Source organism: Protobothrops mucrosquamatus, unplaced genomic scaffold (genome assembly GCF_001527695.2).
Source record: "Protobothrops mucrosquamatus isolate PMUCROS unplaced genomic scaffold, P.Mucros_1.0 scaffold212, whole genome shotgun sequence".
Classification (NCBI taxonomy): Eukaryota; Metazoa; Chordata; class Lepidosauria; order Squamata; family Viperidae; genus Protobothrops; species Protobothrops mucrosquamatus.
This window is the reverse complement of record NW_015386566.1, coordinates 1,024,385-1,050,822: the sequence shown is the minus strand read 5'-3', so window position 1 is coordinate 1,050,822 and position 26,438 is coordinate 1,024,385. Positions and strand designations below refer to the sequence as shown.

Sequence of the window (26,438 nt, the reverse complement as noted above, 5' to 3'; positions counted from 1 at the left end):
TTCTCATTCAAATTGTTGATTTTGAGAACTGGTGGCCTAGAAAGGAAATCTGAATAGGGCCAACTATGCCAACTTTCATTCCACCAGAGAATTATTCCTCCATGACTTGCCTTTGATATCATAAGGGTGGAAACTTACATTTTTTTAAAAAAGCAAATTTTGACACTAAAAACTCCAGATGCTGACTTATTCATAGTCTGATGGGTCTTTACAGTTTCGTAGATGTTTATAATCCAGTTTAAGAAGGACCAAGTAGAAGCAAATTGTCCATTAAACCTATTAATGCTTTACAATATATAGAAAGAGAAGAGGACAGAAGAATATGTAGAGATGTTTAAGTTATAGGAGTCCATAGCAGTTGCTTATTATAGCATCCGATTGAAGGTCAGAATCTGGAAGGAAGCTTTTGGGAGGTTTATAATAAGGACAAGAAAACTTCCTTTGGCTGCACCTCCCAGGATTATGTATATTAGAATAGAATAGAATAGAATAGAATAGAATAGAATCTGGAAGGGACCTTGGAGGTCTTCTAGTCCAGCCCCTACTCAAGCAGGAGAACCTATACTGTCTCAGACAGTTGAATTTCTAGTCTCTTCTTAAAAATCTCCAGTGATGGAGCATCCACAATTTCTGGGGGTAAGCTGTTCCACTGGTTGATTGTCCTCACTGTCAGGAAGTTTCTCCTTAATTCCAGGTTGCTTCTCTCTTTGATCAGTTTCCAACCATTGTTTCTCGTCCTTCCCTCTAGTGTTCTGGTGAACAAGCTGACCCCCTCTGCCTTGTGGCAGCCCCTCAGATACTGGAACACTGCTATCAGGTCTCCCTTATCACTTCTTTTCTTTAGACTAGCCAAACCCAAGTCCCGCAGCCGTTCTTCATATGTTTTAGCCTCCAGGCCTTTGATCATCTTAGTTGCTCTTCTCTGAATTTTTTCCAAACTCTCATCTTTTTTGTGATATGGTGACCAAAATTGGCTGCAGTATTCCAGGTGTGGTCTTACTAGGGCTTTGTAAAGCGGTACTAGTACTTCGCGTGATCTTGATTCTATGCCTTTGTTTATACAACCCAGGATTGCATTAGCTTTTTTGGTTGCTGCTGCACACTGCTGGATCATAGTTAAGTGATCATCCACTAGAACTCCAAGGTCCCTCTCACAGTTACTGTTTTTAAGCCAGGTCTCACCCAATCTGTATTTGTGCCTTTGGTTTTTCCTGCCTAAGTGTAAGACTTTGCTTTTCTCCACATTGAAACTCATTTTGTTGGATAGGGCCCATTGTTCAAGTTTGTCAAGATCTTTTTGGATCCTGGGGTGTTGGCTACTCCTGACAGTTTAGTGTCATCTGCAAATTTGATAAGTTCCCCTTCTATTCTCTCATCTAAATCATTTATAAATATATTGAAGAGTACTGGGCCTAAGACGGAATCTTGTGTTACCCGACTGCTAACTTCTCTCCATGTGGATGTAGTGTCGTTGAGGAATACTCATTGAGTACGATTTGTCAGCCAGGTACAAATCCATCTGGTGGTGATGTTGTCTATTCCACCTTTTTCTAGCTTACCAAGGAGTAGGGTGTGGTCTACTTTGTCAAATGCCTTACTGAAATCTAAGTATAGTACATCCACTGCATTTCGCTGGTCTACTAGTTTAGTCACTTTATCGAAGAATGAGATAAGATTGGTTTGGCCTGATCTGTTTTTAACAAACCCATGCTGGCTACTAGTTATGACTTTGTTTGCTTCTAGTTGTTTACAGATCTGTTTTTTGATTATCTTTTCTAAGATCTTTCCAGGTATTGATGTTAAACTGATTGGTCTGTAGTTTCCTGGGTCCATTTTTTTACTTTCTTGAAGATGAGGACCACATCAGCCCTTTTCCAATCCTCGGGTACTTAACCTGTGCTCCGTGATTTATGAAAAATGTGGTGCAATGGTTCTGAGATAACATCTGCCAGCTCTTTCAGAACTCTGGGATGTAATCTATCGGGTCACAGTGATTTATACTCATCAAGGTCGGATAGGAGTTCTCTTACCATTTTCTTGCTTATTTTAATTTTTTTTTCTAGTATGTCTTTTGCAGTGGTTTTTTTTTGGGTATGTTGGGCTATAGTTTCTTTTTATGTGAAGACTGACACAAAACATGAGTTAAGCAGCTCTGCTTTCTCCCTGTTGTCTGTAATATTGTGGGGTCCTTGGTGCTCTTTGAGTTTGGTTGTTTTTTTTCTTCATTATCCCAACTAGATAACATTATCAGTGCTAGAAGGGAGTGGGGTTTGCTTTCATTTTATATAGTAGTTGCCTACCCTGACAATGCTGGTGGGAGTGGTCTAGTTTCTTGATTAGGCTATTGTTTACCTTCAGCTTATTTGTCTGAGTTGATAGTTCCTTAATTGGGGTATTATTTACTTCTTGATTGTTGGTCTAGTGTTAACCTCTTCTCATCTGGATGCTGATTTATGATGAGGTGTATAGGTCTTTTTGTTTCCTTTTTGGCTTTTTGATTGCCTCATTTGAATGGTATGTAGATGTTGTTTATGTCTATATGCCTGTTAATGGTTGATTTGTCTTGAATTCCAGGCTTCCAGGAATTCTCTGGCCCTTTTGGACTTGGCTTGGTCTAGGATGCTCACAGTTTCCCAGTTAAAACTATGGTTGAGTCTATCCATGTATTGCAAAATTAAGGAGATTTCATCATGTCTTCTCTGACTGCTACATGGTTGTCATGGATGCGCTTTGCTAGTTTTTTGCCTGTTGTGCACAGTGGCTGTTACAGTCCTTACACTGTATGTTGTAGACAGTCCTTTTTTTTTTCTTCCAGAGCTGCTGGGTTTTTGGTTTATTTAAGATGTTTTGAAAGAGTTTAGTATTGTTTCTGTGTCTGGTGGGAAATTTATTATCCAAATGTGCCTAATCCTGTGTAAAGCTACTTCTGACGTCAACATTTTGAGAAAAAGGAGAAAGATATTCCTCACAGAAGTAACAGGAACAGCAGGAACATATTAAATTGGGACTGTGGGACCTTGAAACAGAGAAAACCTTGTCAGTGAATATTGCAATCTCTGAAGAGGACAAGATTGCAGTCTAAAACAAAGTATTTTGATATATATTTGCAGCAGAAAAGAACTGTGGGCCAGAGTACACAAAGTTCTGTTCTGGGAAGTGATGATGAATAAATACACAAGGATCCACAAAGGAGTAAATAAGTCATTGGTTTATGCAACTAACATAACACAATTGAATTTCTGAATTCTGAATGGAAGTTGCTCAAAAATATTTAGCAGTTGGCAATATTCTGCCTCATTCTCAGACTCTGTGTTGGGTGAAGAACAAGGCTGTGCTCATCATTCAGCATATGGTGTTATTTTTAATAAAAGAGTTTGTCTTATGGGGATCATTACTTTCATATTTAAAACAATTCCTTTCTGTCCTTTTATTTATTTTAATTCAATTTAATTACAAAAGAAGATACTGTTGAAAGAAAAATCTTCATCAGGGTCCAGTCCAAGCCAGGAATAAACAAAATGGAGACTGCTTTAGAAAGAAGGTTGTAGTTTATTGAAGAGCAGAACCACAAGACACATGGCTCTGGAGCAGCTGACCACATTGCTGGGAGTGATGGGTTTTTATACTTTCTTGGGCTTTTGTGTTTGGAGTTACTCCTGTGGCATGAACTTTGACCTGAGGTTCAGTGTGCTCTTTTAGTATTCTGATTGTGGTGGGTTAATCCTATTATGTCCTAAAGATCATGTCCTGCTTCCCTGGGGCTGGGGCTGATGGCTATGTACTGTGTTGGATTTTTTGGGTGCGGGGTTGTTGGTTGTAGGGATCTTTGTCTTTCTAACCCCATCAGCTCTAAGATTCCTGGCTGCAATCTTTCTGAAAGGATTATCAAATCTCCATTTCTACAGAGCTGGTCTCAGCTTGACGCAGGGAGAACTTGGGGGGGGGGGTGTTTCTGCCTAAGATTTTCTATTATTCCTTTGGGGAAATATATTCTGCTTTTTTAAAATATCCCCCAAAACATTTCTTTCTCGGGGGGGGGCACGACTGAAGAGTGTTATGACACTTCGAAGAGATCATCGGATGTCACCGGATAGGTCCGACCGACCGACCGACAAACAAACAAAATCGGGTGGAAACAATAAAAAAATTATTTGTTGAGTTTTATCGTTTGTATAGATTATGAGGAAGAAAAAGGACAAAAGAGATGACGTTGTTGTTGGGACATTGACCTGGTTGTACAACCAGATGGTTTTGAAGGCTAAGGTGAGACTAGAATTGACGTTCTCCCAGTTTCTAGCCTGGTGCCATAACCACTAGATCAAACTGGACCAGTATGGTCCTGGTTTGGCTCTTCTCTAAGGCGGGTCCCAATCAGTGTTGATAGGGAGCAAGTGATCCAGTCCATGGCTGCTCTTTTGTGACATGCTGAATAGTTCAGTACTCTCCTTGTTCCTTTTCAACACCTACATGAAGTCACTGGGTGAAATTATCTGATACCATGGGATGTGGCATCATCAGTATGCTGCTATCTCCATTCCAGGTGACACAGTTATGGCTGCCACTCACTCTGGCAGGGCATGCTATGGACCCCATTGGCCAAAGATGTTTGGGTGGTGGGGTCCAGGAGAAGAGTCTTTTCTGCAATGCCTCCCACCCTCTGGAACATCATGCCCCTTGAGATGAAGTCACCCACACCCTGTTGGCCTGTAAACCTGGCTCTGCCAACTGGTTAGGGGCTTTGATGGGGATGTCCATTCTGGAGGTGGCTAGTAGATTAGGAGAATCCTCCACCTCCACTCTGTTTATGTATTGGTCTTTTTTATCCAGTTTGTTGTTAATATTAATGTTTTAACTTTTAATGCTCAATGTTTTTAATGTTTTTAAAGTTCTAATTGTTTTGTATTTCAGGGGGCAAATTGTAAATCACCCAGAGGGGCTTGATAGTGAGATGAGCAGCGTATAAATTTAATAAATAAATAAATATAAACTGGGCATTAGGCAATGACCCGCTTTTATTTCCTGGAGATTTTTAATTAAATGCATGCCTGCTTTTCTTCCCTCTCAGGTAGGAATGACTCTCCATTAAAAATCGGCAACAACTTTATGTCAGAAGACGCAGGTGCTTGAAGTTGTAGCATGAGAGAACAAAGACAAAACTGCCTCTCTAGCATTGTGCTGATGTGACTTGGCTTAGTACATTTCAATGTTATTCAAAAAGGGAAACATGATTGTGAAAAGCATTAGAAGAGCACAATTAAATATCAGAACGCCTTTCCAGATGAATCCATTTTCTGACACTTAGATCCCTGAGTAAATTTCATTTAAATGACCTTCTTCCTAGTCTAGTGCCTCTTTTTGTTTCTGTTCTTTTGTATATATTACATTATTGGTGCTGGACTGAAATTATATTTGTGATCTATATGAAAGGAGGTGGGGTGGCTCAGTGGCTTAATAGATGCCAGAGAAAGTCTATACTCTGCCAGTTTGTGACAGACTCCTGTCACTTGCCCCAGTTCCTGCCCACCTAGCAGTTTGAAAGCATGTAAATGCAAGCAGATAAATAGGTATCATTTTGGTGGGAAGGTAAGTGTTCCTTGTTTTGCTGTATGTGCCAAACTCTGACATGATGTCAAGTTGGCCACATGACTACAGAAGAGTCTTTGGACAATGTTGGCTCAATGGCCTAGAAACGGAGATGGGCCATAAAGTCGGTTAATGACTAGCAGAATAAAATCTACAGGGATTCCTTTACCTTTACTTTCCATGTACAAAAGAAGATATTTCCACTGTTTGACACTGATATTACCTGGTGAAGCTATCTCATACAAAGACTTGAAAAAGGAAAAACTACAAACAAAATATTCATGAGTGTATGTTAGTTTTTATGCAATAAGGACACAAAGAGCTCCTTTGGGGACAATCCGTGAGACTGTTCTCTTGCACAAGGCTGGCTGCCATTCATTTCAATGAAAAAGAACCTTTTGGTATATTATGTTCTAGAATTTTCTGCTGCCCACAGTGGTTGGGTGCTCCAGATCTATGATGTAGTTGGTTATTCCTTTTCCAATGGTCAAAACTGTAGGAGACTAAAAATGCAATACTCTTGCATGAATTAAAAGTAATTTGGTCTATAGCAGCTTCACAAAGAAGAAAATAAATGAAATCTAATTAAAGGAAGAGAAGACAAAGCAATTAAAAACTAGAAAAAGTGAAGAAAGAGGAGACAGGCAATGTAAAGCGGCTTGCAATAATATGGATCTTAGCTGCAAATGTCATTTTTTTGTATGTTAGATTTATGGATGGGACAAAACCTCTTGAGAGTCAGTGGGTGCCTAGTGGACAGATAATGCATGAAGAGAGGAAGCATCTACTCTTCAGGTTCTTTATACTCCCTCATGACTTTTCTGATCCAATCCACATAATTTGCCACTTTAGTGTAGAGACCATAAGTGCCACATTCTGGGCCCCACGAAACCAGTCCAGCAACATAATAGTGCGTCTCATTTTGGGGATCTTTGATAACATATGCCCCACCACTGTCTCCCTGACAACTGTCCTGCCGGCCATCCCCAGCACAAATCATATTTTCTGTGAAGACATAAGCTGAAGTCTCTTTTTTCACATTTTGGCATGTATTCATGTTCACCACGGGGATCCAAGCTGCCCTGAGCCTCACTGATAGTTTAGGACTTGTTCGAGTAGCGTCAGTCTTGCCCCAGCCAGCTATGTAGCCCAAGGTCCCTATTTGTGGATCATATTCTGAAGAAGCACCAGGTAAGCAAATTGGTGAAATAGTGGGGCCCATTGTCAAAGGTTCTTTCAATCTTAACAGAGCAATGTCGTGATTAAAGTTTGTCCTGGTCTCTGATCCACTTTTGCTCCATTGAGGATGAATGAATATAGCCGTTATCTTCAGTGGCTCAGCATCACTCTTAGCCCTTTGACTCACACTGAACAACCCAGCATAGAGAACTGGGTATGGAGAACCATCCAGCACATGAGCTGCAGTAAGTATCCATTGTTCTGAAATAAGGGCTCCACCAGCTCGTGGCTCATCAAAGTAAATTTGCCAAGGGAAATTTCCTTCTTTAGCAACTGTGCCTCCATAAATTCTCCCTATTTCTTCAATACTTCTACTGGGAACTCCACAAACTAAAGTGAAAACAGAAGAAACCAGTTTTAGTCAGAGAGATAGCAGAATAAATATCAGAAACAGGTATATTTGATTAACATGAGAGAAAAAGGAAAAATAGTATAGATTCTTCAACTCTATAGGCACAGCCCTCTAAACCTATAATCCAGAGCAAGATCCTTGACCCATATAGAAAATATTAAGTCCGGGGATATCCAAGCAAGCTTCAGATTCTTCTTTGGTTCCTCTTTGGATCGTTCCTTATACAATTTTTTTTCCAATGTCCAAACAAGAATTCCCCAAATGATTCCTATTTTAGAACTTCTGGTAGGGTTGGTATTATAGGAAGGTTTAAATCTTCCAAAACAAATTAAACCAATAAAATTCAGAGCTTGGCAGATCATTACAATTTTACAAAACTTTGAACTGGAGAAGCAATTTAAGAATTTTCTCTGGCAAAAGAGTTACCAGGAAAAATACTGTTATTTTAGAATTAAAAGAGAGGCAACATTATTATTTTGTAATTGCAGTTTGATATGATCTCCATTTTCAGAGAAAAGCACAGAGAATTATACATGAGATAGACTATACCTGGGTCACAAAGTGGAAGCTGTGTATTCCCTTCTTCATCCACCCATTTTCCATTGGCTGAACACTGAAACGTTTCTTTGGAAATAGAGCAATTATTTATAAATACAATACTATCATTAATTCTGATTAAAAGAGTATAGTATGTATCACAAACCCCAAAAAGCTATCAACCCAACAGAGATGTGTTAAAAAGAAAAATAACAATTTTAAAATGAATTTATCAACTGATTTACCAAATATTTTAACCAATAATTTCACCAAAAGCCTTCCATTTTGCTTTAAAAGTATTAAAGACAAAACAAATTATTAATGAGCATGGCATTCTAACTAAACAAATGTTAAAGTAGAATGTGGCATATGAGATGCTGAGGTAATATAAGGACATAACGGAAACAACCAGATACTTCAATTCTTGACAGGGTACTTTTGGTGGTTCCCAGACTACTTAACCTTCCCACCCCAATCCTGTCTTCCTGAGGCCGGCAATTGTGAAATGAGCAAAATGATGTTCTTAATTTCTGAACTGGAAGGTTTCATCAGGAGAAAGAAAGGATGGGAGATACCTTTGCCCTTCAGGGTATAATAAGGTTTGTGGCACTCGTAACGGATAATGGTTTGATACTCTGTCTCCTCCGATCCTGATGGATAAACGATATCTCCATGTGTAATGGGATCAGGCACACCACAATCTACAGCTGCAAGCAAAAAATAAAACAAGGTGAGTCAGGATTAGAGTAGTTCACCTTTCCATTTCCATTTTGCTTTATGTTGCATACATTCATCCATCCCATGTTGCATTATTTGTTTAGAATAGGCCTCCTCAAGGAAAACTTCCATATGTGAGTATTTCATGTCTTATGAAGATTTTCAAACTATACTGCATTAAATGATTGAATCCTTGTCAACCTCCACACCTTTTGACTATACAGCAGCTATCAAAGATAACACTCATACTCTGTGGTTGATCCAACATGGATATGTAATGGAAGGCTGACAGGCGGAATGGGACAACTCGCCACAGCCAACTCGCAGCGGCCACCTCACCATGGCCAACTCTTCACAGCCAACTTGCTGTAGGACAATTCATCATCGCCAGCTCGCTACAGGACAACTCACCGCAGGACAATTTAACAAATCAATTTAATTATTTAAAATAAATAAAAATTATTTTAATTTTTGTTGTTCACATTTCATTCTATCCCTCCTTCTGCATCCTTTCTTTAATGATTCTATTCCACCATTTCTTTGATATCAGTGTAACTCCTGTCCTGCACTGAGTTGTCTCATGGCAAGTTGGCCGTGGTGAGTTGGCTGTGGCGAATTGTCACAGACCCGCTGACCGATGTGAGGAAAATTATATAGAGCAGGATGTTTCTTTAAAGTTTCTCTCAGGCCTGCAATTCATCTACTTTCACTGCTTTGGCAAGACATCTGTGCCTGCTTCTCACATTTTTATTCATCATATCATATATCATATCATATCATATCACATCATATATCATTATCATCTCGAGACCATAAGAAAATATACCAGAGACCACTGTAAATCACTTACGAACACAACTGTAATCTGAGTTGCTCCATTTTCCATTGCTTTGACAGCTAGAGTAGAAGGATGTTGTACTGCCTCGTGGCTGAAAGAAGGATTCAGAAATAGCAGAGCTTGTGAAAATGACAGAATTAGCAGAGATGACAAAACTGACTTGTTTGATTATAGAAAGGGTAATCACCACAATTATTAGTGACTGGAAATCCATTATGGACTTTATGCTGAAAAAAATTATCATGATTTATGGGTATGGTGATTAGAAAGGATAGATTATAGAAAAAAGGAAACTATGTTGTAACCTTAAAAAGAGAAGGTAAAGCATAAATGTATTTGAAGTTTCTTAAGATCGGAAATGCTTTTTTTATAATCTTTCCTTTCCTTTCCCTTCCTTTCCCTTTTTCTATTTCTCTCCATGTTTTTTCCTCCATTTACACTGCACTTATTATTTCACTTTCCTTACTTTTCTCTTTCAAAGTTTTTATAAATATATGTCCCTATGTGTGCACGTGTGTGTGTTTAAAAATGCCTGTGGTATGGGGTGGGGATGAGATGAACTCCTGTCATGGAGACACGGCAGGAAAAAAACCTGAGGTTGCCATGGCATGTTTATCTTGTAGCTAGGTGCAAGTAGGGAAAGGCCCTGGGATACTTCCAAAGGAATGAGGAAGAAAGAGATGCATTTCTTAGTTGCTGAACACTGAATTAAGCTCTGATATCTATACTGCTCAAAAAAATAAAGGGAACATTTTACCATGGAACTGCAGCGGTTTGCGTTCCCTTTATTTTTGTGAGCAGTATATATAAAAATCATCCTGTCTTATTGTGGAGGTGAAATGCTTTTTTCCCTTAAGCCTACAGCACTTCACAGCACTTTCAAGGTGCACAAGGTTTAATTCATTTTGCTATCAGCAGTGCTGTCAGAAGGCCATAGGAATTGGGTCGACCCCTACTAGCCATTTCAGGCTAAGACAAGCAAACCGCCTCCTCTGGAACCTGGGGACTCTTCCATGGGGCCATTCTCTTTTAGGGAGTTGGAGAACCTGGCTCTTTGAAAATGGACTCTCCCACTACCCACCATTTCCCAGGTGGATATCTGGTGGGCTCCAGGAGAGTTAGGACCACCTTGTCAAGTGGGGGAGAGGGAGAGACATCCTCCCCATACATACATACACACACACAGAGACACACACAAACACACAGCATCAAGCTTACTTTCAAAACAAGATCACCCACCTTTCTTCTTCCACTTTTTATTTTTATATTTCATGTTTCTAGACCAACCATCTACCTCAAGGAACAGATGCCTCAACTACTGCCACACAGCAGCAATTCTCAATGCATTTAATCCTCTGTAGAGAGCTCTACCGAAGAGGCTCCACCACTTTACTGAGCGATAACCCAGCCTGAAGATCAGCAATCTAACAGGCTGGGCACAAACCTTTGTTGAAAGATGGCAAAGTTCACAAATCAAGGCATTTCTCTAAACCATCCCCCAATCACAGCCTTACCGTAACTGGCAGATGTTTTCTTACTATGTGGAAATATTGAAAAGGGGGAAGGGAAGTAAAAGTAGAGGGTTTAACTAATGTTTTTACTGAACATGCCCTGCACATCCAAAAACACTCTATACTCTCTCTCTCTCTCTCTCTCTCTCTCTCTCTCTCACACACACACACACACACACACACACACACACACACACACACACACGCCAGAATAGATGGTATTGAGGCAGTTTAAGGATCCTCAGTGGAAACTGCAGATTTTATCCTGGTGAAGTTTTTGTCAGCAAAAGAGATGTATAACAGTTCTGAGAAAAGCCCTTAGGCATGACCTCCATTCTTGAAGACAGTGAGTGGAACAAGGAGAAACCATGTTAATAATAGAGTATTAAATAACGCTGTTGGTTTTTATGTACTGTCCTAAGACAAAAATGAATAAAGTTTTGTATGAACTTTTTTCTCATTCACAAAATATCATGATTAGGGTTAGAGTCAGGATTCCTCCGTAACCAAGCTTCCTGTCACGTGTTCTGTCTATTCCAGGGGTAGGCAACCTTGGCTCTTTTATGACTCGTGGACTTCAACTCCCAGAATTCCTGAGCCAGCCATGCTGAGGAGAAATGGAGAGGTTTCCAAGCTGAGCCATGCTGGCTCAGGAGTTCTGGGAGTTGAAGTCCACGAGTCATAAAAGAGCCAAGGTTGCCTACCCCTGGTCTATTCTTAACACTGGGGGGGGGGAATCCATTAAGGGGATGAAAGACTGAATAACTGAAACGTGTCTTTTAACTGGTGATGCTAGGAATCTTCATTTCTTTGAAACTTATTCATATGCTTTATCTATCTTTGATTCTGTAGAAAACAGAGGGAAGGCAAGTTACAAACCACACAATGGTTCAATTTATGTTTCTAATGCAGAGATTCTAATGCAAATGTGCAGTTGTGGCAACTGTGGCATTTCTGGGATGATTTCATTGAACTCACAGCATCACTTTGGTATCATCACAATTTGTAACGGACTCTTTCTTTCCCTCTTTTATCTGTGATCTTCACCAACATGAGCATCCGAGCAGGTGCTGGACTCCTTCTATTTCCCAACCTTTGGCTAGAAAGGTATAGTGTTGGCAAGTTAAGCTGGGAGATTGCTGACGGCACTCCTGATCCTCCTGTCTTGAAATGGCAGGTAAGACTTCCATGGTCATGTGGCTGAGCCACAGGATCTTTTGCCTGTCCATCATGAAAATGCCTACTTGTTTTCTGGTCTTAACTAATGATCAGAATGAAGAACCAACTCTTCTGTAGAACTGTAGAATATCTGCTATTGTCATTCAAGGAAATAGCATGATGTTATTTACATGACTTCTCAGAGACTCTGGTTGTGTCACGTAACATGCTTATGCATGGTTTGCTGTTTCTTACTTGATTAAATCAAGTGACACACTGTAGTACCAACAGGATCTTCAGGAACTTCATGGAGAGCCTTCAATTGAAAACGCATATTACTTACCATTACAATCTCATGGCCTTCTATGCAAGTTACCATCACAGAATCCTTAAAGACATAATGTTCTCTTAGAGGATGCTGAACAGATCTTGAAATAACAGTCTGTGGGCAGGGCATTGCTTTAGAAAGGGAAAAGGAATCAGAAATCAATCACCTTATCCTATACAAATATATACAAGCACAAATCCTCTTTTCTATCACTAATGGTCAGAATCAGGACTAGTAAAATGGCCAATACTTCATCCTTTCTTCACTGAGACCAAGTGTGCTTTTTTGTCCTAGCATTTTTGAATAAGGAGAAGGAAGAAATGGTTATTTCACTCCACCACGACTACAAAGCTTTCTGCTAAAACCTTCTTGCCTTCCAGAATGACCTTGAAGATGCCCTCTCTTTATATAACATGATTGCCTATTCTTTTTTATTGAGATGATTTTGTCTTATTTTTCCTAACTTTATGCAAAATGGGGAAGAAACTGAAAATGAAGTAGCAATGACATAGGAGGTAAAACCCTCTGCTCTGCATAGTCCAGTTTGGATGGAAATTCCATTCCTAAACATTGCACAATAAGCATCCTAGATTCAATACTGCATTTTGCCTCTGCTCCTGCTTTAAATGGGGCTGAGTTGGGGATTAACTACTCCAAACCAGCCAGCAACTCAAAAGTTTTTTCATCTACAATTCAAAGAAAGTTCCTAGCCCCCATAATCTATCTATTCACAATTTGTCCAGGACAATTTGTAAGTAACTCCCCAAGACAACATTCCTTTTGCTGATAGTGACTCACTCATCACTCTGCAAATATCATCTTTTCTGTTTGCTCCTTGGAAACAAACACTTGTCCTGTTATAACAACCCAGTTCCATCATTCAGCACTTGAAAACGTCCCATTGTTTCCTCAGAAGAGATCTACTCACGGTCCCCAAAGTAGCGAATTTTCCAGCCTTTCATTTGTACAACTTGGTCCGTTTGGAAGGAAATGTCCACAATGTTGCTTTTAGTGTTGATTTTAGGAGGCCCAGGAAATGTGTTGCCACAGTAAGGACCAAAATTCTGGTCCCCTGCTAAAAACTACAGAACAGCCAGTAGGAATATTGGGGAAAGGTTCAAAAAAAGAAAAAGAAAAAGAAGCATTAGGTAGTCTTTAACTTACAACAGTTCATTTAGTGACCGTTCAAAGTTATAATGGCATTGAAAAAAGTGACTTATAATCGTTTTGCACACGACCATTGCAGCATCCCCATGGTCACGTCATCAAAATTCAGATGCTTGGCAACTGACTCATATTTATGATGGTTGCAGTGTCCCAGGGTCATGTGATCACCTTTGCAACCTTCTAACATGCAAAGTCAATGGGAAAGCCAGATTCACTTAATAACCATTAGTGTTACTAATTTTAAAACTACAGTGATTCACTTAACAACTGTGACAAAATGGGGCAAAATTTACTTAAGAACTGTCCTGCTTAACAACAGAAATTTGGGGCTAGGTTGTGGTTATACGCTGAGAACTACCTGTAGTCCAAAGGGCGAGTCAGGCATTCAAGATGTAAAATGACATATAGAAGCATAAGGGCTGTCGGCTGAAGAATCAAAGATACAACTACAGACGCATTCAATATTAACATAGAGAGCAGCAAAACCCAAATAGAAGGAGGTTATTGATGTTATTAAATACGTTTAATGACATATAATGTAAGAATGTGCTAAGCATTTGTCAGTCCTCCCAGAGACTGAAAGAAGACAGAACACTCAGAACAATCATCTTCCTACTCAATAACTGGATATGAAATATTGACTGGTCTGGATTTGATCCTAAAAAGAAGATTGCTATTTCAATTAGAAATGCCATGGAAGAGTATTAAGTATGAGACATCAATATTCCACTCACATTGCTATCCTAAGATGTCTTTAAAGATTTGGTAGAGAAGAATGTCGATGGGTTCACTTCATTCCCTTAACAAATCAACTGCTTTCCCTGGCCCAGCCTATAATTACTATCCCTGAACTTTTATTGATTTTTTTTATTCAAATAAAGAAGAGCAAACAAAGAACAATTCTCTTTCCTGTTCTCTTTTCCCTGATTATTTAAGTATTAGCACAGAATGCAAGCAACATAGACCTTGATATAAAAACAGAATACCATTTAATCACTTCTTACTGAACAACTATGAGCTGATGCTTAGATCTTTGATTCCTTTTTTTTTTCTAAAAGCCTTGAAAACTTCTTTTTTTTTCCTGGAATTTTTAAGCTGAGCATTACTTAAAATCAGTGGTGGGATTCAGCCAGTTCTCACCACTTCGGCAGAACCGGTAGCTAATTTTTTGTTGCCCAGGCCCAGAATGGACTTCCGGAAATGGCATCCACACAGAGAACCGGTTGTTCACATATTTGAATCCCACCACTGCTTAAAATGGTCTGAAATATTTATAAGAGAGTTAGATGTGTGTGTTCAGAGTCCCAGACACAATCGTTACCATGTATTTTATCTATGAGATATCATGCTGGTGACATTGTGTCAAAACACAATTACCACTACGTTAGGCACATGAAAAAACAGTAAAAACCACAATACCCACTGTGTTTACTGGGTATGATAATTAGCTAGTAATCTTTTGGGGAGAAACTAAGATGTGATAGAAAATTACATAATTTGGGGTACCTATAGCACTACAGTACAAATTTTAAGTCTGTCCTTATTTGAAGGAATCAGGTTTTAACAATAAATAACCATTGCTTGTTTGAGCATGGAAATATCCTGACACCTTATTTGATTTCTGCAAAAAAACATTATTCACTGAATGTGAAAAAGAGAAATCTGAGAAATTTTGCTGGAATTAACTAAACATGTAGGAGGAGATCTTCAGCTGTGGTTCAAAGTGTGATGCTTTGGAGAGGATTTTGCTATTAGTTCTTAGAGTTGTTATTTGATTTCACTGTAATCTATCTGCTCTTGAACATAGGCCCAGAGATGATCTTTTAGCATCATAAATGAAAATTATCTATATTTATAGGAGAGCACTAAAACGTATGGAAAAAGAAGAATGAACAGGAGGAGAAAGGGATATCTAAGGCAACAGAAGCAAATCTTCCCAACAAGGTCAAGAGTATACAAGCGTCCTTCTGTTGCATAGGCCTGAAGTTCAGTCCATTTATATAGACCTCCTTTCTCCCTTCTAATTTTATTTAGCAGGAGAGCAAAGTTGAACACAATGCTGGACAAGCAAATTCACTATGTTCCTGCTCAGACATTCTACATTGCTACAATTCATACATTCCAGAACTTCAATGGATTGTGAAAGTCAAGTCAGCCCCTCATTTTCATAAGGAACAACGTTAGGATACAGTCTAAACAGGAAACACTCATAATCAAGAGCCATCACAACCACTTACTCTCAAAGTATCTGGGCAAGTTCCTTCCAAGTCACTTGGCTCAACATCAAAGTCGTTGTTCCCAATGCTCAGGATCACCTGGTATCCTGGTTCCAGAATGACACGGTAATCACAGTGCGAGTTCTCAGGATACGGCCTGGGATAGTTGGGGCTGGTAATCTCCCCAGACAGCTCAGTAAATACATTCCCACTGCAATTCACTAGAGTTTAGAAGGAAAGCAATGGCAAAGAGAATAGAAATAATGTTGACAGTAGTTTGTGATTACTGTTTGGCTCTCCTTATAGGTTTAAAGGCCTATTCATAGGCAAGCTGAAGTAGGGAACAGCAGTGTTTTGGGTGATATGAAAGGGATATAGTTATATTGTTTGCCACCCGACCTCATATTTTGCCCATGCCATTTGAAGTTTCTGCATTTAAATCTCTTGGCTTCTCCTCTCAAGGCATTGTCCCAGGAGAACAGGAGATAATTTATCAGAAGTGCACGTTTTTGGATATTAACTTCCTTGGTTAACTCTGTATTGCCTGCAAGTTCCCATCTCAATTATCTCAATTATTTCTGAAAGAGACTCATAAGAGAATGACCCGTATTAATTCAGATCAACCATGGGAACCAGGCACTTACTCTAATTCACATGTGGACCCACACAATCCATCAGGGCATACTCTAGATTTGGAATTCTGTTTAAGAGAACATCGTGACCTGAGAATGAAGGCGATCTTATGAGGTTTAAGCTGAACATTGGTAGGAAGGTTTGCAGATTCAGAGGACCAATTAAAAGGTCTATCTTAGACATTTAGTGGACTCAGATTGTTTCCTGAATGCACATGGGAATTTTCTTGCTCCATCTATCAATGACAATTGAACAGGGAAACAATGGACTGTGGACACTCTTGGTCCCACTGGTTGCTCAGTTCTCTTGTTTAATGAGAACAAAGCTGATGAAGCAGAAGGAAAGTTAGACCAGGATTCAATATAAGATGGGCAGCTGAATAAATGTTTTAAATAAATAAATAAATTTGAGTACAAATGAATGAAAACTCAGAAAGCTGAGATCATTCTGTAGATAAAGTTACCTGGTTCTACCTCAGTTTGGACTTCAGTGTAAGGATGTAAACTTGCATATTCTCGATTTTTAAAACCAAAACAGCTGGGGTCCTTACAGAGTCACTGTTGTGAGATGGGTAGCCATATAGATCTGTCTGTCTGTCTGTCTATGTATTATCCATCCATCCATCCATCCATCCATCCATCCATCCATCCATCCATCCATCCATCCATCCATCCATCCATCCATCTATCTATCTATCTATCTATCTATCTATCTATCTATCTATCTATCTATCTATCTAATCTATAAAATTAGATTGCCCACTTATTTCTATATGAAAGTGTTGGGAAACTAGGGTCAGTAAAAGATGCCCTCTTCAATTTTCTATAGTCTATTTGTCACGTTCACAGGAGAAAACCTCTGATGTTGGTTTCATGGCAAAACCATCCATTTGGGAGTTGAGGTTACTTTTTATTTTTAGGAAATTCTTCTATATAGTCAGCTGTTTTCATTTTAAATTAACATTTTAATGAAGTGTTCAGATTTTAATTCTTTGTGTTTTTATTTTTTTACTGTTAGCTTTCCCCTTGAATGCTCTCTGGACAGAAAGGCAGATGCAAATCAAATCTATTTCTAATCACGATCAAGACAAATGTGCATTGTGATGTCAACAACACAAGCCTTATCTCTCTGCAATAATAATAATAATAATAATAATAATAATAATAATAATAATAATAATAATAATAATAATAATAATAATAATAATAATAATAATAATAATAATAATAATAATAAAGTTGGAAGGGACCTTGGAGGTCATCTAGTCCAACCCCCTGCTCAGGCAGGAAACCCTATACCATTTCGGACAAGTGGCTGTCCAGTCTCTTCTTAAAAACTTCCAGTGTTGGAGCATTCACCACTTCTGGAGGCAGGTTGTTCCACTGATTAATTGTTCTAACTGTCAGGAAGTTTCTCCTTAGTTCTAGGTTGCTTCTCTCCTTGATTAGTTTCCATCCGTTGCTTCTTGTCCTGCCTTCAGGGGCTTTGGAGAATAGCTTTATTCCCTCTTCTTTGTGGCAGCCCCTTAGATATTGGAATATTGCTATCATGTCCCCCCTCGTCCTTCTCTTCATTAAACTAGACATACCCAATTCCAGCAGCCTTTCCTTATATGCTTTAGCCTCCAGTCCCCTGATCATCTTTGTTGCTCTTCTCTGTACTCTTTCTAGAGTCTCAACATCTTTTTTACATCGTAGTGACTAAAACTGGTTGCAGTATTCCAAATGTGGCCTTACCAAGGCACATTTGGTATTAATACTTGTGCACTAGAACTAAGATAGGGAGACAATTACGTCGGATCGTGACACAACCGGAAAAACCGTCGACGTCGTGTGACGACCGAGTATAAATTCACTAACAGGTGATCCTGAGGCTCCAGGGAGAGTGTCAATGATGATAACTCGTTCCATGGGGGATATGATATGGACATGTAAACCAAAAAGAACCCTAAATGTAGAACTTTACTTTTTTCACCATTGAATTTCATTTTGTTAGATAGCACCCAGTGTTCACGTCTGATCCTTCTGTATCCTAAGCCTGTGTTCTTGAGTGTTGGCTATTCCTGCCAGCTTGGTGTTGCTGCAAATTTGATGATTTCCCCATCTATCCCCTCGTCCAAATCGTTGATGAAGATGTTGAAGAACACTGGGCCCAGAACAGAGCCTTGGGGCACCCCACTACACACTTCCGTCCATGTAGATGCGGTTCCATTGAGGACCACACACTGAGTATGGCCTGTCAGCCAGCTACGGATCCATCTGGTGGTGATGCTGTCTAACCCGCATTTTTCTATCTTATCAAGTAGTAGGTTGTGATCTACTTTATCAAATGCCTTACTGAAGTCCAAGTAAATTATATCCACAGCATTCCTCTGATCCACTAATTTTGTCACTTGGTTAAAGAATGCAATAAGATTTGTCTGGCATGATCTATTTTTGACAAACCCATGTTGGCTTTTAGTAATGACTTTGTTTGCCTCTAGGTGTTCGCTGATTCATTGTTTGATTATCTTTTCTAGAATCTTCCCAGGTATTGAGGTCAGGCTGATAAGTCTGTTATTTCCTGGGTCCATTTTTTCCCCTTTTTTGAAGATGGGAACTACATCAGCTCTTTTCCAGTCCTCTGGTAGTTCCCCAGTGCTCCAGGATCTTTGAAAAATATAGTTCAATGGTTCTGAGATCACATCTGCCAGTTCCTTGAGAACCCTGGGGTGTAATCTGGTTACAGAGAGGGAATGGTTATTTGAGGGACCACCTGCCTGCCCAATTTGATCATGCAGGGTTGGTGCACTCTGGGTACCTTTGATTAAACAATATCAGCTGTTGGGACCTCAGGAGCATGTCTTCTCCGCAGCAGCACATGCCATCTGAGAGGAGGTCCCCACAGAGAGCCAGATGGCTCCCACTTAGCTGTTGTTTAGAAGAGCTGTGAAGCCCTGGCCCTTGGCAAAGAGGAGAGAGGCTTCCCTCACTTCATTCCCTTTAGTCTAGTATGTCATGCTTGCCATCTTTTATCATTTATTGACTTTTATTGTAATTTCTTTGTTTGATTGTTGTGAACTGCTATAATCGTTGGGAGTTGAGCAGCATACAAGTTTAATAAAGTATTATTACTATTAACCTCACAATGTACATTTTGTCATTGTCTCCACACCAGTGAAAATCTATCAGTCAATCAATGATACCTCCACATGTCTTCTTATCTTCATGCAAGAAATATTCAGGAGGACAAGAGCAATAGTAGCCACCAATATAGTTATTGCAGTAATGGCTACAGGCCTCTTCCACAAAATCTGTGCACTCATTCACATCTGTAAGAAAGGAAAAGAGATGTAAAAAAAAATCTTAAATGGAATAGGAGCAAAGATGACAGACACAATGACATAATTTACCACCCCAAGACTTTAGCAGCATGGCTTGGTCTCCTAGGGAATCCCAGTAGTGTCTTTCCCAAATCCTGAGCCCTCATTTACAGGAAAAAGGTGGTACAATTACAGATGGTACTTCTCTCTCTCTCTAACTCTCTCTCTCTGTCTCTCTCTGTCTCTGTCTCTGTCTGTCTGTCTCTCTCTCTCTCTCTCCTTCTCCCTCTCCCTCTCCCTCTCTCTCACACACACACCATTTATCTTCTTGGTTTTTCTAGTAATTAGCATTTCAGACTCAATTATACTAAATCAATTATTTGTATTTTTACGTGAGCAGTTGAATAGGAGAGGAAGGAGGACTAGAAAAGTATAAAAGAAGCAGCTGCTCATTTATCTATAATAATAGGAAAGCAGTACCAAGAAACCTCTTGGTTTATGAACCCATGAGTCTGCAATGCACTGCAAATGAAGGATGCTTTTCTCTAGAAATCTTCAGAAATTGGGAAAATAATAAAGTTATTAAATCTAATAGAGACTAGCCCTGCTTTAAAACATCAATTGATTTATTCGGTTTGAGTGATGAAATAGTAATATATCATTTTATCACTAGCCAACTCCTATTCTTTGGTCTGTCTCTTACCATCTATGGATACCACTGAGAGAAAGCTGGGATCCTTTCTGCATCCCACCTCTTAGGATCTATCAGATCACATTTAACAAAAGAATATTACTGACAATTCCTAATTTATAACTTAGATAAATTGTAGTGATAACTACATGAGCCCCCAGATATACTTTCCAATATTTACATGTTATGGTATGGGGAGAGGGGAGTTAGGAAAAGTAGTGTTTGGCTTAGGTTTAAAAAAATCAACAGATGATAAATGCTTTGAATACCCTGTTCTTTTGCAACCTAATCATGAACAGATTTAAGACTGAGCTTTCAAATAGTGCAGGGAGTTTTTATTTCTTCTTTCAGAGGAACAGAAATGGTTCCATTTTTAAAATATATATATATTGGTTTAGGTAATTCTCTTCAAGGCACACACCATTATGTGCTCAGAAGAGGCAGCTAATGTAGAAAAAGGAGTGACAGAGCCTGAGGATGGAGTCAAAACAGGAATCAACCTAGGGTTTCTACTAGCCACAAATAAATTAAGTCCAACCCTTCTTGAATTCTGTTGACTCTTATCTAATAACAAGATAGTGCTAACCTTAGTTGAATAGATTCTTGTGCCAAAGGCATGATTGGTAATAAATCAATTCAATCAGAACATCATGTGTGGTCCTGATCTTTTGCCCCTGGCAGCTAAGGGCTTACCGATTGCAGTGTAATAGGCAGCAAATCCAGTGTATCTCTCTTCATTGGAAAAGTCAGACTGAAAGAGGACAGTCAGACTATGGTAGGGCACGCGGAGTTCTTCCAGGATAGGAGAGCCCCGTGTGTGCCTTGTTTTTCTCCCACAGAACTGACCCTCCACCTGTTCACCGGACAGGACCTGGAAGGATCAGATGAACAAGTATAAGAGCTTGTGTTCAACTATATTTCTATCCAAAACATTGTAAACCCTCCTTGGGCCCATAGAACATCCTTCCTTCATATATCTGTGCCAGCCCTTCAAGGGAGGCCAAGTCAGGAAATAGACTCCATGACTGGAGGTGTATTGACTAACTTATACCCAATACAGTCAAGGGGGAGTCATTTTAGAATTCCCCTCCCCCTTCTGGTCTTCAAACATGTTTTTCTACAATAATGCTGCGGCAGAGATTATCCAAGATCATCTTTGTGTTTCATTGCAGCAGCCTTTTCCAGCAATTCCTCAATGCTCTATTGCCAGAATGCAAAAAATGTAGCCCATCAACTCCCCTTTTGTGGCTCGCAGAGCAGTAGAGTCTACAAGGTTCCCTCCTTTTTATATGCTGGGATGCTCTGAGGAGGTTTGAGGTAAAAACTGCCCTTTTTGCATCTCATTTACCATGATTTCAAAATGGCCCCTGTACGCCAAATATATTTTGTTGTCTGAATGACATGAATATCATCCAGCAATATTTGCCCTTCTTTCCTTTTTTGTTCCTGTCACCCAAAGGTGTTTTTTTTTCAGAAAATGGCTGCTTTTCTAGAATCATTGAAGAACAGGCCTCTGCTCCTAACACACAAGGTTATCCAAATGATGAAGTGGGCATGGTGACATCATAACACAAGTTCCATCCATTTTTACTTGCATCAAGACATTGCATGTAAGTTCATAAGAGGTAGAGTTTGGGTTGCAACATTACAACACACGATCCATCACTTGCTTCCACTTCCCCATGCCTCCAGATAAACATCCAAAGGTCCAGACTTTTAGAAGCTACTCCCTTCCCATAAGCTGGGATAAGACATGGTTCATGCCTTCAGTTTATCATTCAATCATCCTTTCCTTCTATTTCTTCAGAATTCAGATATGTGCTATACTAGGCCAGCATAGTGATAATAGCTGTAAGTGGATGCTTCTCAACATTTCTCTGATCTTTATTTTAAACATTCTTGCTATTTAAGGATAGCAGCAGACACTAAGATCTTAATTTACTACCCACCTTCCCCATCTTCATACATTATAGGGAAATTAAGATGGCAGTCAGAGACCCCTCTCCTAAGAATTCATATCTCCTGCTGCTGCCACTAAGTACAATAATAAAAAAAATGAGTGAGAAGATGGCTGGGCCACAGAAAAAAAAATACTATAGCCTTTAAAAAAGAAAAAGCAATCAGGAGCATGAACAGGGATGAGAGGGTCACAAGCAGGCACTCTGCCACGATTCCTTGAGTGATGTAGCTATCCCTGCCAGGAGGGAATGCAGAAGGCTTTTAGTCAGGAGGAGCTGTGAAAAGGCTGGATCTGTGTCCAGATGCCATTATGCTGGGATAAAGAACAAGAAGCCAACAGTAGACCATGACAAGATGAAAGGGTTGAAGGCTGCCATGTCTGGAACTTGGGGTGAAGGTACTGTCCTTGGAATATTGTAAATTAGATAAGCTCACTAGCTTGGAAACGTTCTGCCCAATTTGGGTTGTGTGCCAGTTATGAACACAACCAGAGAACAGTCTAGCACAGGGATTCATGTCCTAGAAATTTTCTATTTGAGGTTACCGTAATGGACTTAGCTGAAATCGTCTATACAGAAGCAGGCAAAATAAAAATTCAGAGCTAATTTAAAAAACAACAACAACTAGTGGTTAATTCATTAGTTGTATCACAGGTATGACCTAGCATGGAAACAATATTCAACTCTCTTCAAACAATCCATATCCTTAACTTTTACACATCGCCAGAAAAGTTTTATATCTTGCATGAAATAGTTTCCTAGCTGGGTGTTCCAGTACTCAGCCTGGAAAAGCTCAGCCTACACACATCTTCGCTCTCAGGTTCCCAACAGAGAAATATGTCCCTGTACCTTCACAAAATCATATTCGCAGTTTTGAGATAGCTCTATATCCAGGTGGGTGAAGTAGAGGTGAATGCCATAACCAGGAGGAACTTCTATTTTCCAGGATTCCAGAGCATCATTGGGATATGCTTGAGGATAATTTGGAGACAGAATTTCTCCATACATGGATGCTGCCTCAGTATAGGACAGGAGGAGGAAGGCAATGAAGCTCCTAAAAGAGAAAAGATCAATATTGGGCAGGGCTGTCAAACTCACACTCAGCCCCTGGACATCCTAGGCTTTGCCCAGAGATCCAGGGCTAATAATATCCCATTGCTTAAGCCATAGTTGGTTTAGCTCTAATGCATGGGTGGTGGGACACAAACATGTGCAATCTGAACGCCCCTGCAACCTCCTCAATCTTGATGGAAAAAGAAAGAGAGAAATGTCCTTGCACACTCCTTTTCAGTGCAAAAACCAAAGAACAGATCATGAGGAGGAATCTGCTGCTTATCTTGAACAGAAGTGACTCCACAAGTGGCTCACACACAGAAAACCACAGGAGAATGCACATAGTATGAAGACTTTAGCTTTCCATCCCGTACACCACAGGCTGGAACAGTCACAGCAACTTGATTCAGAGCCTCCAAAGGACAATGGAGTTTTTCCTGGCCCTGACTATTGACCCAGATGAGCTAGAGCTGCCAGGAAAGTCACTCTGCTAAGTGAGGGTGTGCAGCAGAGGTCCTACACATGAGATGGGAGCAGCTGGGAGCCCTGGCAAGAGCAGTTACTCAAGTGGATTGTGGGTCATTTTCTGCTACCCCCACTTTTATCTGGAAGTGGTCTTCCAGCAAAGAAAGTAGCTAACCAGAGTCCCAAGTTATTTGTTCAACAATCCTCTGTTCACTGAGTAACTTACCATATCTGTAAGAGCACCATTCTTATTCCTTCCACAAAGCCGCAGGATCGTGAGATTTAGGAGAACACAGGCACCCTGCTCAGTGGGATGTTTCCTCCCCTGAAGTGTGCCTGCTGGGTCAACAGAATAATCAAGTGAAAATCCCGCTCCCAAAGAATGGAATTGGTATGAATTCATTGTCTATGTATTATTTCTCACTGTCAACTAACAAGTAAAACCATGTCCTAAAGGTATGTTGGATTTTACAAGGTGCACAATGTGACCGGAGACTGCTCAGAGCCATAAGGCGTGGAGCTCAACTTGCGGTAAAGTTACTTCTCACTTTCTAAAAAAGTATCAAACAGTAGAATCTCTTTGAAGAAGCATCACCTCTTTTACATTAGGAAAGCTAGAGCAGATTTTTGCCAGAAAACTTAATCCCAAAACAGATACTCGGGATACCTATTTCTGAAAAGGAAATTGAGAGTGATTTACCTTTAACTCCTGGTCTCTGCAGCTGGCTCTCTCTTTCTCTTTGCCTCTTCTGACTCTCTCCCCTACCAGCTCTGAGCAACATTTCTAATCAGAAACAATGGAACTTCGTTAAGGAACTCTGTCTCCCTCTGCTGTTTAAACATTTTATCTTTCATTTCTCATAGCCTTAAATAATTCAGCCCAAAGAAAACCATGTTCAAATAATTCAGTTGCACAAGTCTTATTTTTGCTAGCTCTAGATCAACCAAAGAGGGAAGGCTGATTTTTCCCGCCCCCCAAAGAGGTCAGGTGACTTCTGCGAAGCAAATAAGTGAGGGAAATTCCAAATTCCACTTTGAAAACAAAGTTACAATATTGCGCAATTACAGCGCCTGATTGCTTTTACAAGCTTAAATCACTGACTTTGTCATTTATTGACCTTTAGCTTAAGCTGATTTAACACACACACATACTTGTTATTGTATATCAGCTTCAAAACAAGTAAATAAAACAGCAAGCATCCAAGATACAAAAGCCACAAAGAAAGAATGCCACAGAAAGGTCAGTTAATACAAATATTTGCAACAGATTTATTCAAGTTTTATGGAGAATGCATACCAAATGCTATACAGTGAATGAATTTTAGTAGCTTGGGGACAATTCAGTCTGCAGGGGAGACTGCAAGATTAGCAGTGTAAATCAGATCTTGGCAACCTTTTAGAGTCTGAGGTCCACAAGCAGTAGTAAATCAAGGGCTGGGAGTTTCTCAGATCCTCCCCTTCTCCAGATTCCACACTGGGAACAGTGCTTCCCATAGAGTCTATGTGAGATTGCTAGCAGACAGTCAAGCAATGATGGACTGCTGGAGAAGAGCATGTTTTCCCTAAAGAGACCAAGGTACCTGCTGTTCAGTTGTGTGGCTGGCTGTTCTGAGAGGTGCTACTGTATTGAGGAAAGCATTGGTCAATGACCTGCCCACTTGCCAATCAACCAATTGACTCTTGACTGGGGACTACTATTATGGAATTTATCCTTTTGAGTTGAACATTCTTCAGGTGAAGCCCTTCCTAGGCATCCTTGAATTGGCCCCAAACTGAATGAAATTTGCTTTCCCCATTGCTGATCCCTATCCTGCTTCCTTTACTTCTCTTTCAAACCACTGCAGCCCCATGGATTCTTTCAAGGCAATGGCTGACAAAGACCAATGGGTTTTTCACACCTTGAAACAGTGTCAGAATAAGGGAGGAAACCAGTACTTTGATCCTGGTTACAGTAGTTCTATATAAATAACAGAGGTGTTTTCTCTATATAATATGTATATGTACTGTACATATGCATGTATGCATACACATATTCACATACACAGAGATGGGCCTCATTTAGTTATCTAGTTTAGCTGGGACCGACAACTCAATCACTAAGGGGAGCAGCTGCTAAGTGAAACATTGACTTATGATCTTATTTCTGCTTTCCTTTGCTTTACAGGCCTGCAGAGGTCATAAATGTGAGAACTGGGTTATAAAATTACATTTTCATCATTGTTTTAACTGCATACAGACACTTAAGCAAGATAGTCACTAAATAAGGACTGTGTATATGTGTATGTGGAGAGAAAGAGGAGGAGGGAGGGAAGGAAAGGGGCACCTATGGGATGGTTATGTTGATGGTTGTGATGATTTTTACTTTAGCTGCTGACCTGTATTTAATGTTTTTAACTGCTGTTTGCTGCTCAGAGTCACAAGGGTGAGGTGGGTAGCCCCACACACACTTACAATTTATCTACTATCTACTATATGTTATCACTGTTTTATCTTATTTATCTCTGTTAAATTCCAATAGTCAGTATTTCCCAATACTGGTTTTTTTTCCTATTTGTTTCCTGGATAAAATCAGTTAAGAAAGAACAAGCTGCACAATGTCTCTTATTGCTAACCTTGGGAATTTTCTATCTGGAACCCCTCCAAAATGAAGACTCATCCAACCCAGCTGGTCTTCAATCAAATTTTAAAATA

General features: G+C 39.7%; 1 protein-coding gene across 2 annotated transcripts; it reads right to left on the bottom strand.

Moving 5' to 3' along the window:
- Positions 1 to 5,861: 5,861 nt before the first annotated feature.
- Positions 5,862 to 24,618, bottom strand: C1S (complement C1s). Of its 2 annotated transcripts, XM_015814029.1 has the most exons (12): positions 24,448 to 24,492; positions 23,974 to 24,086; positions 23,079 to 23,283; positions 20,965 to 21,142; positions 19,464 to 19,589; positions 15,668 to 15,867; positions 13,192 to 13,345; positions 12,279 to 12,394; positions 9,279 to 9,357; positions 8,287 to 8,418; positions 7,724 to 7,798; positions 5,862 to 7,152 (listed from the first exon to the last, which is right to left on the bottom strand). In XM_015814029.1, the coding sequence occupies exons 2-12, from the start codon at positions 23,991 to 23,993 to the stop codon at positions 6,368 to 6,370; spliced, it is 2,070 nt and encodes a 689-aa protein (XP_015669515.1). In that variant the 5' UTR covers positions 23,994 to 24,086; positions 24,448 to 24,492; the 3' UTR covers positions 5,862 to 6,367. The 2 variants fall into 2 exon arrangements, with proteins under 2 accessions (XP_015669515.1, XP_029139581.1); XM_029283748.1 differs by lacking the exon at positions 23,079 to 23,283 and having other exon boundaries at positions 24,448 to 24,618.
- Between the last annotated feature and the right edge of the window lie 1,820 nt (positions 24,619 to 26,438).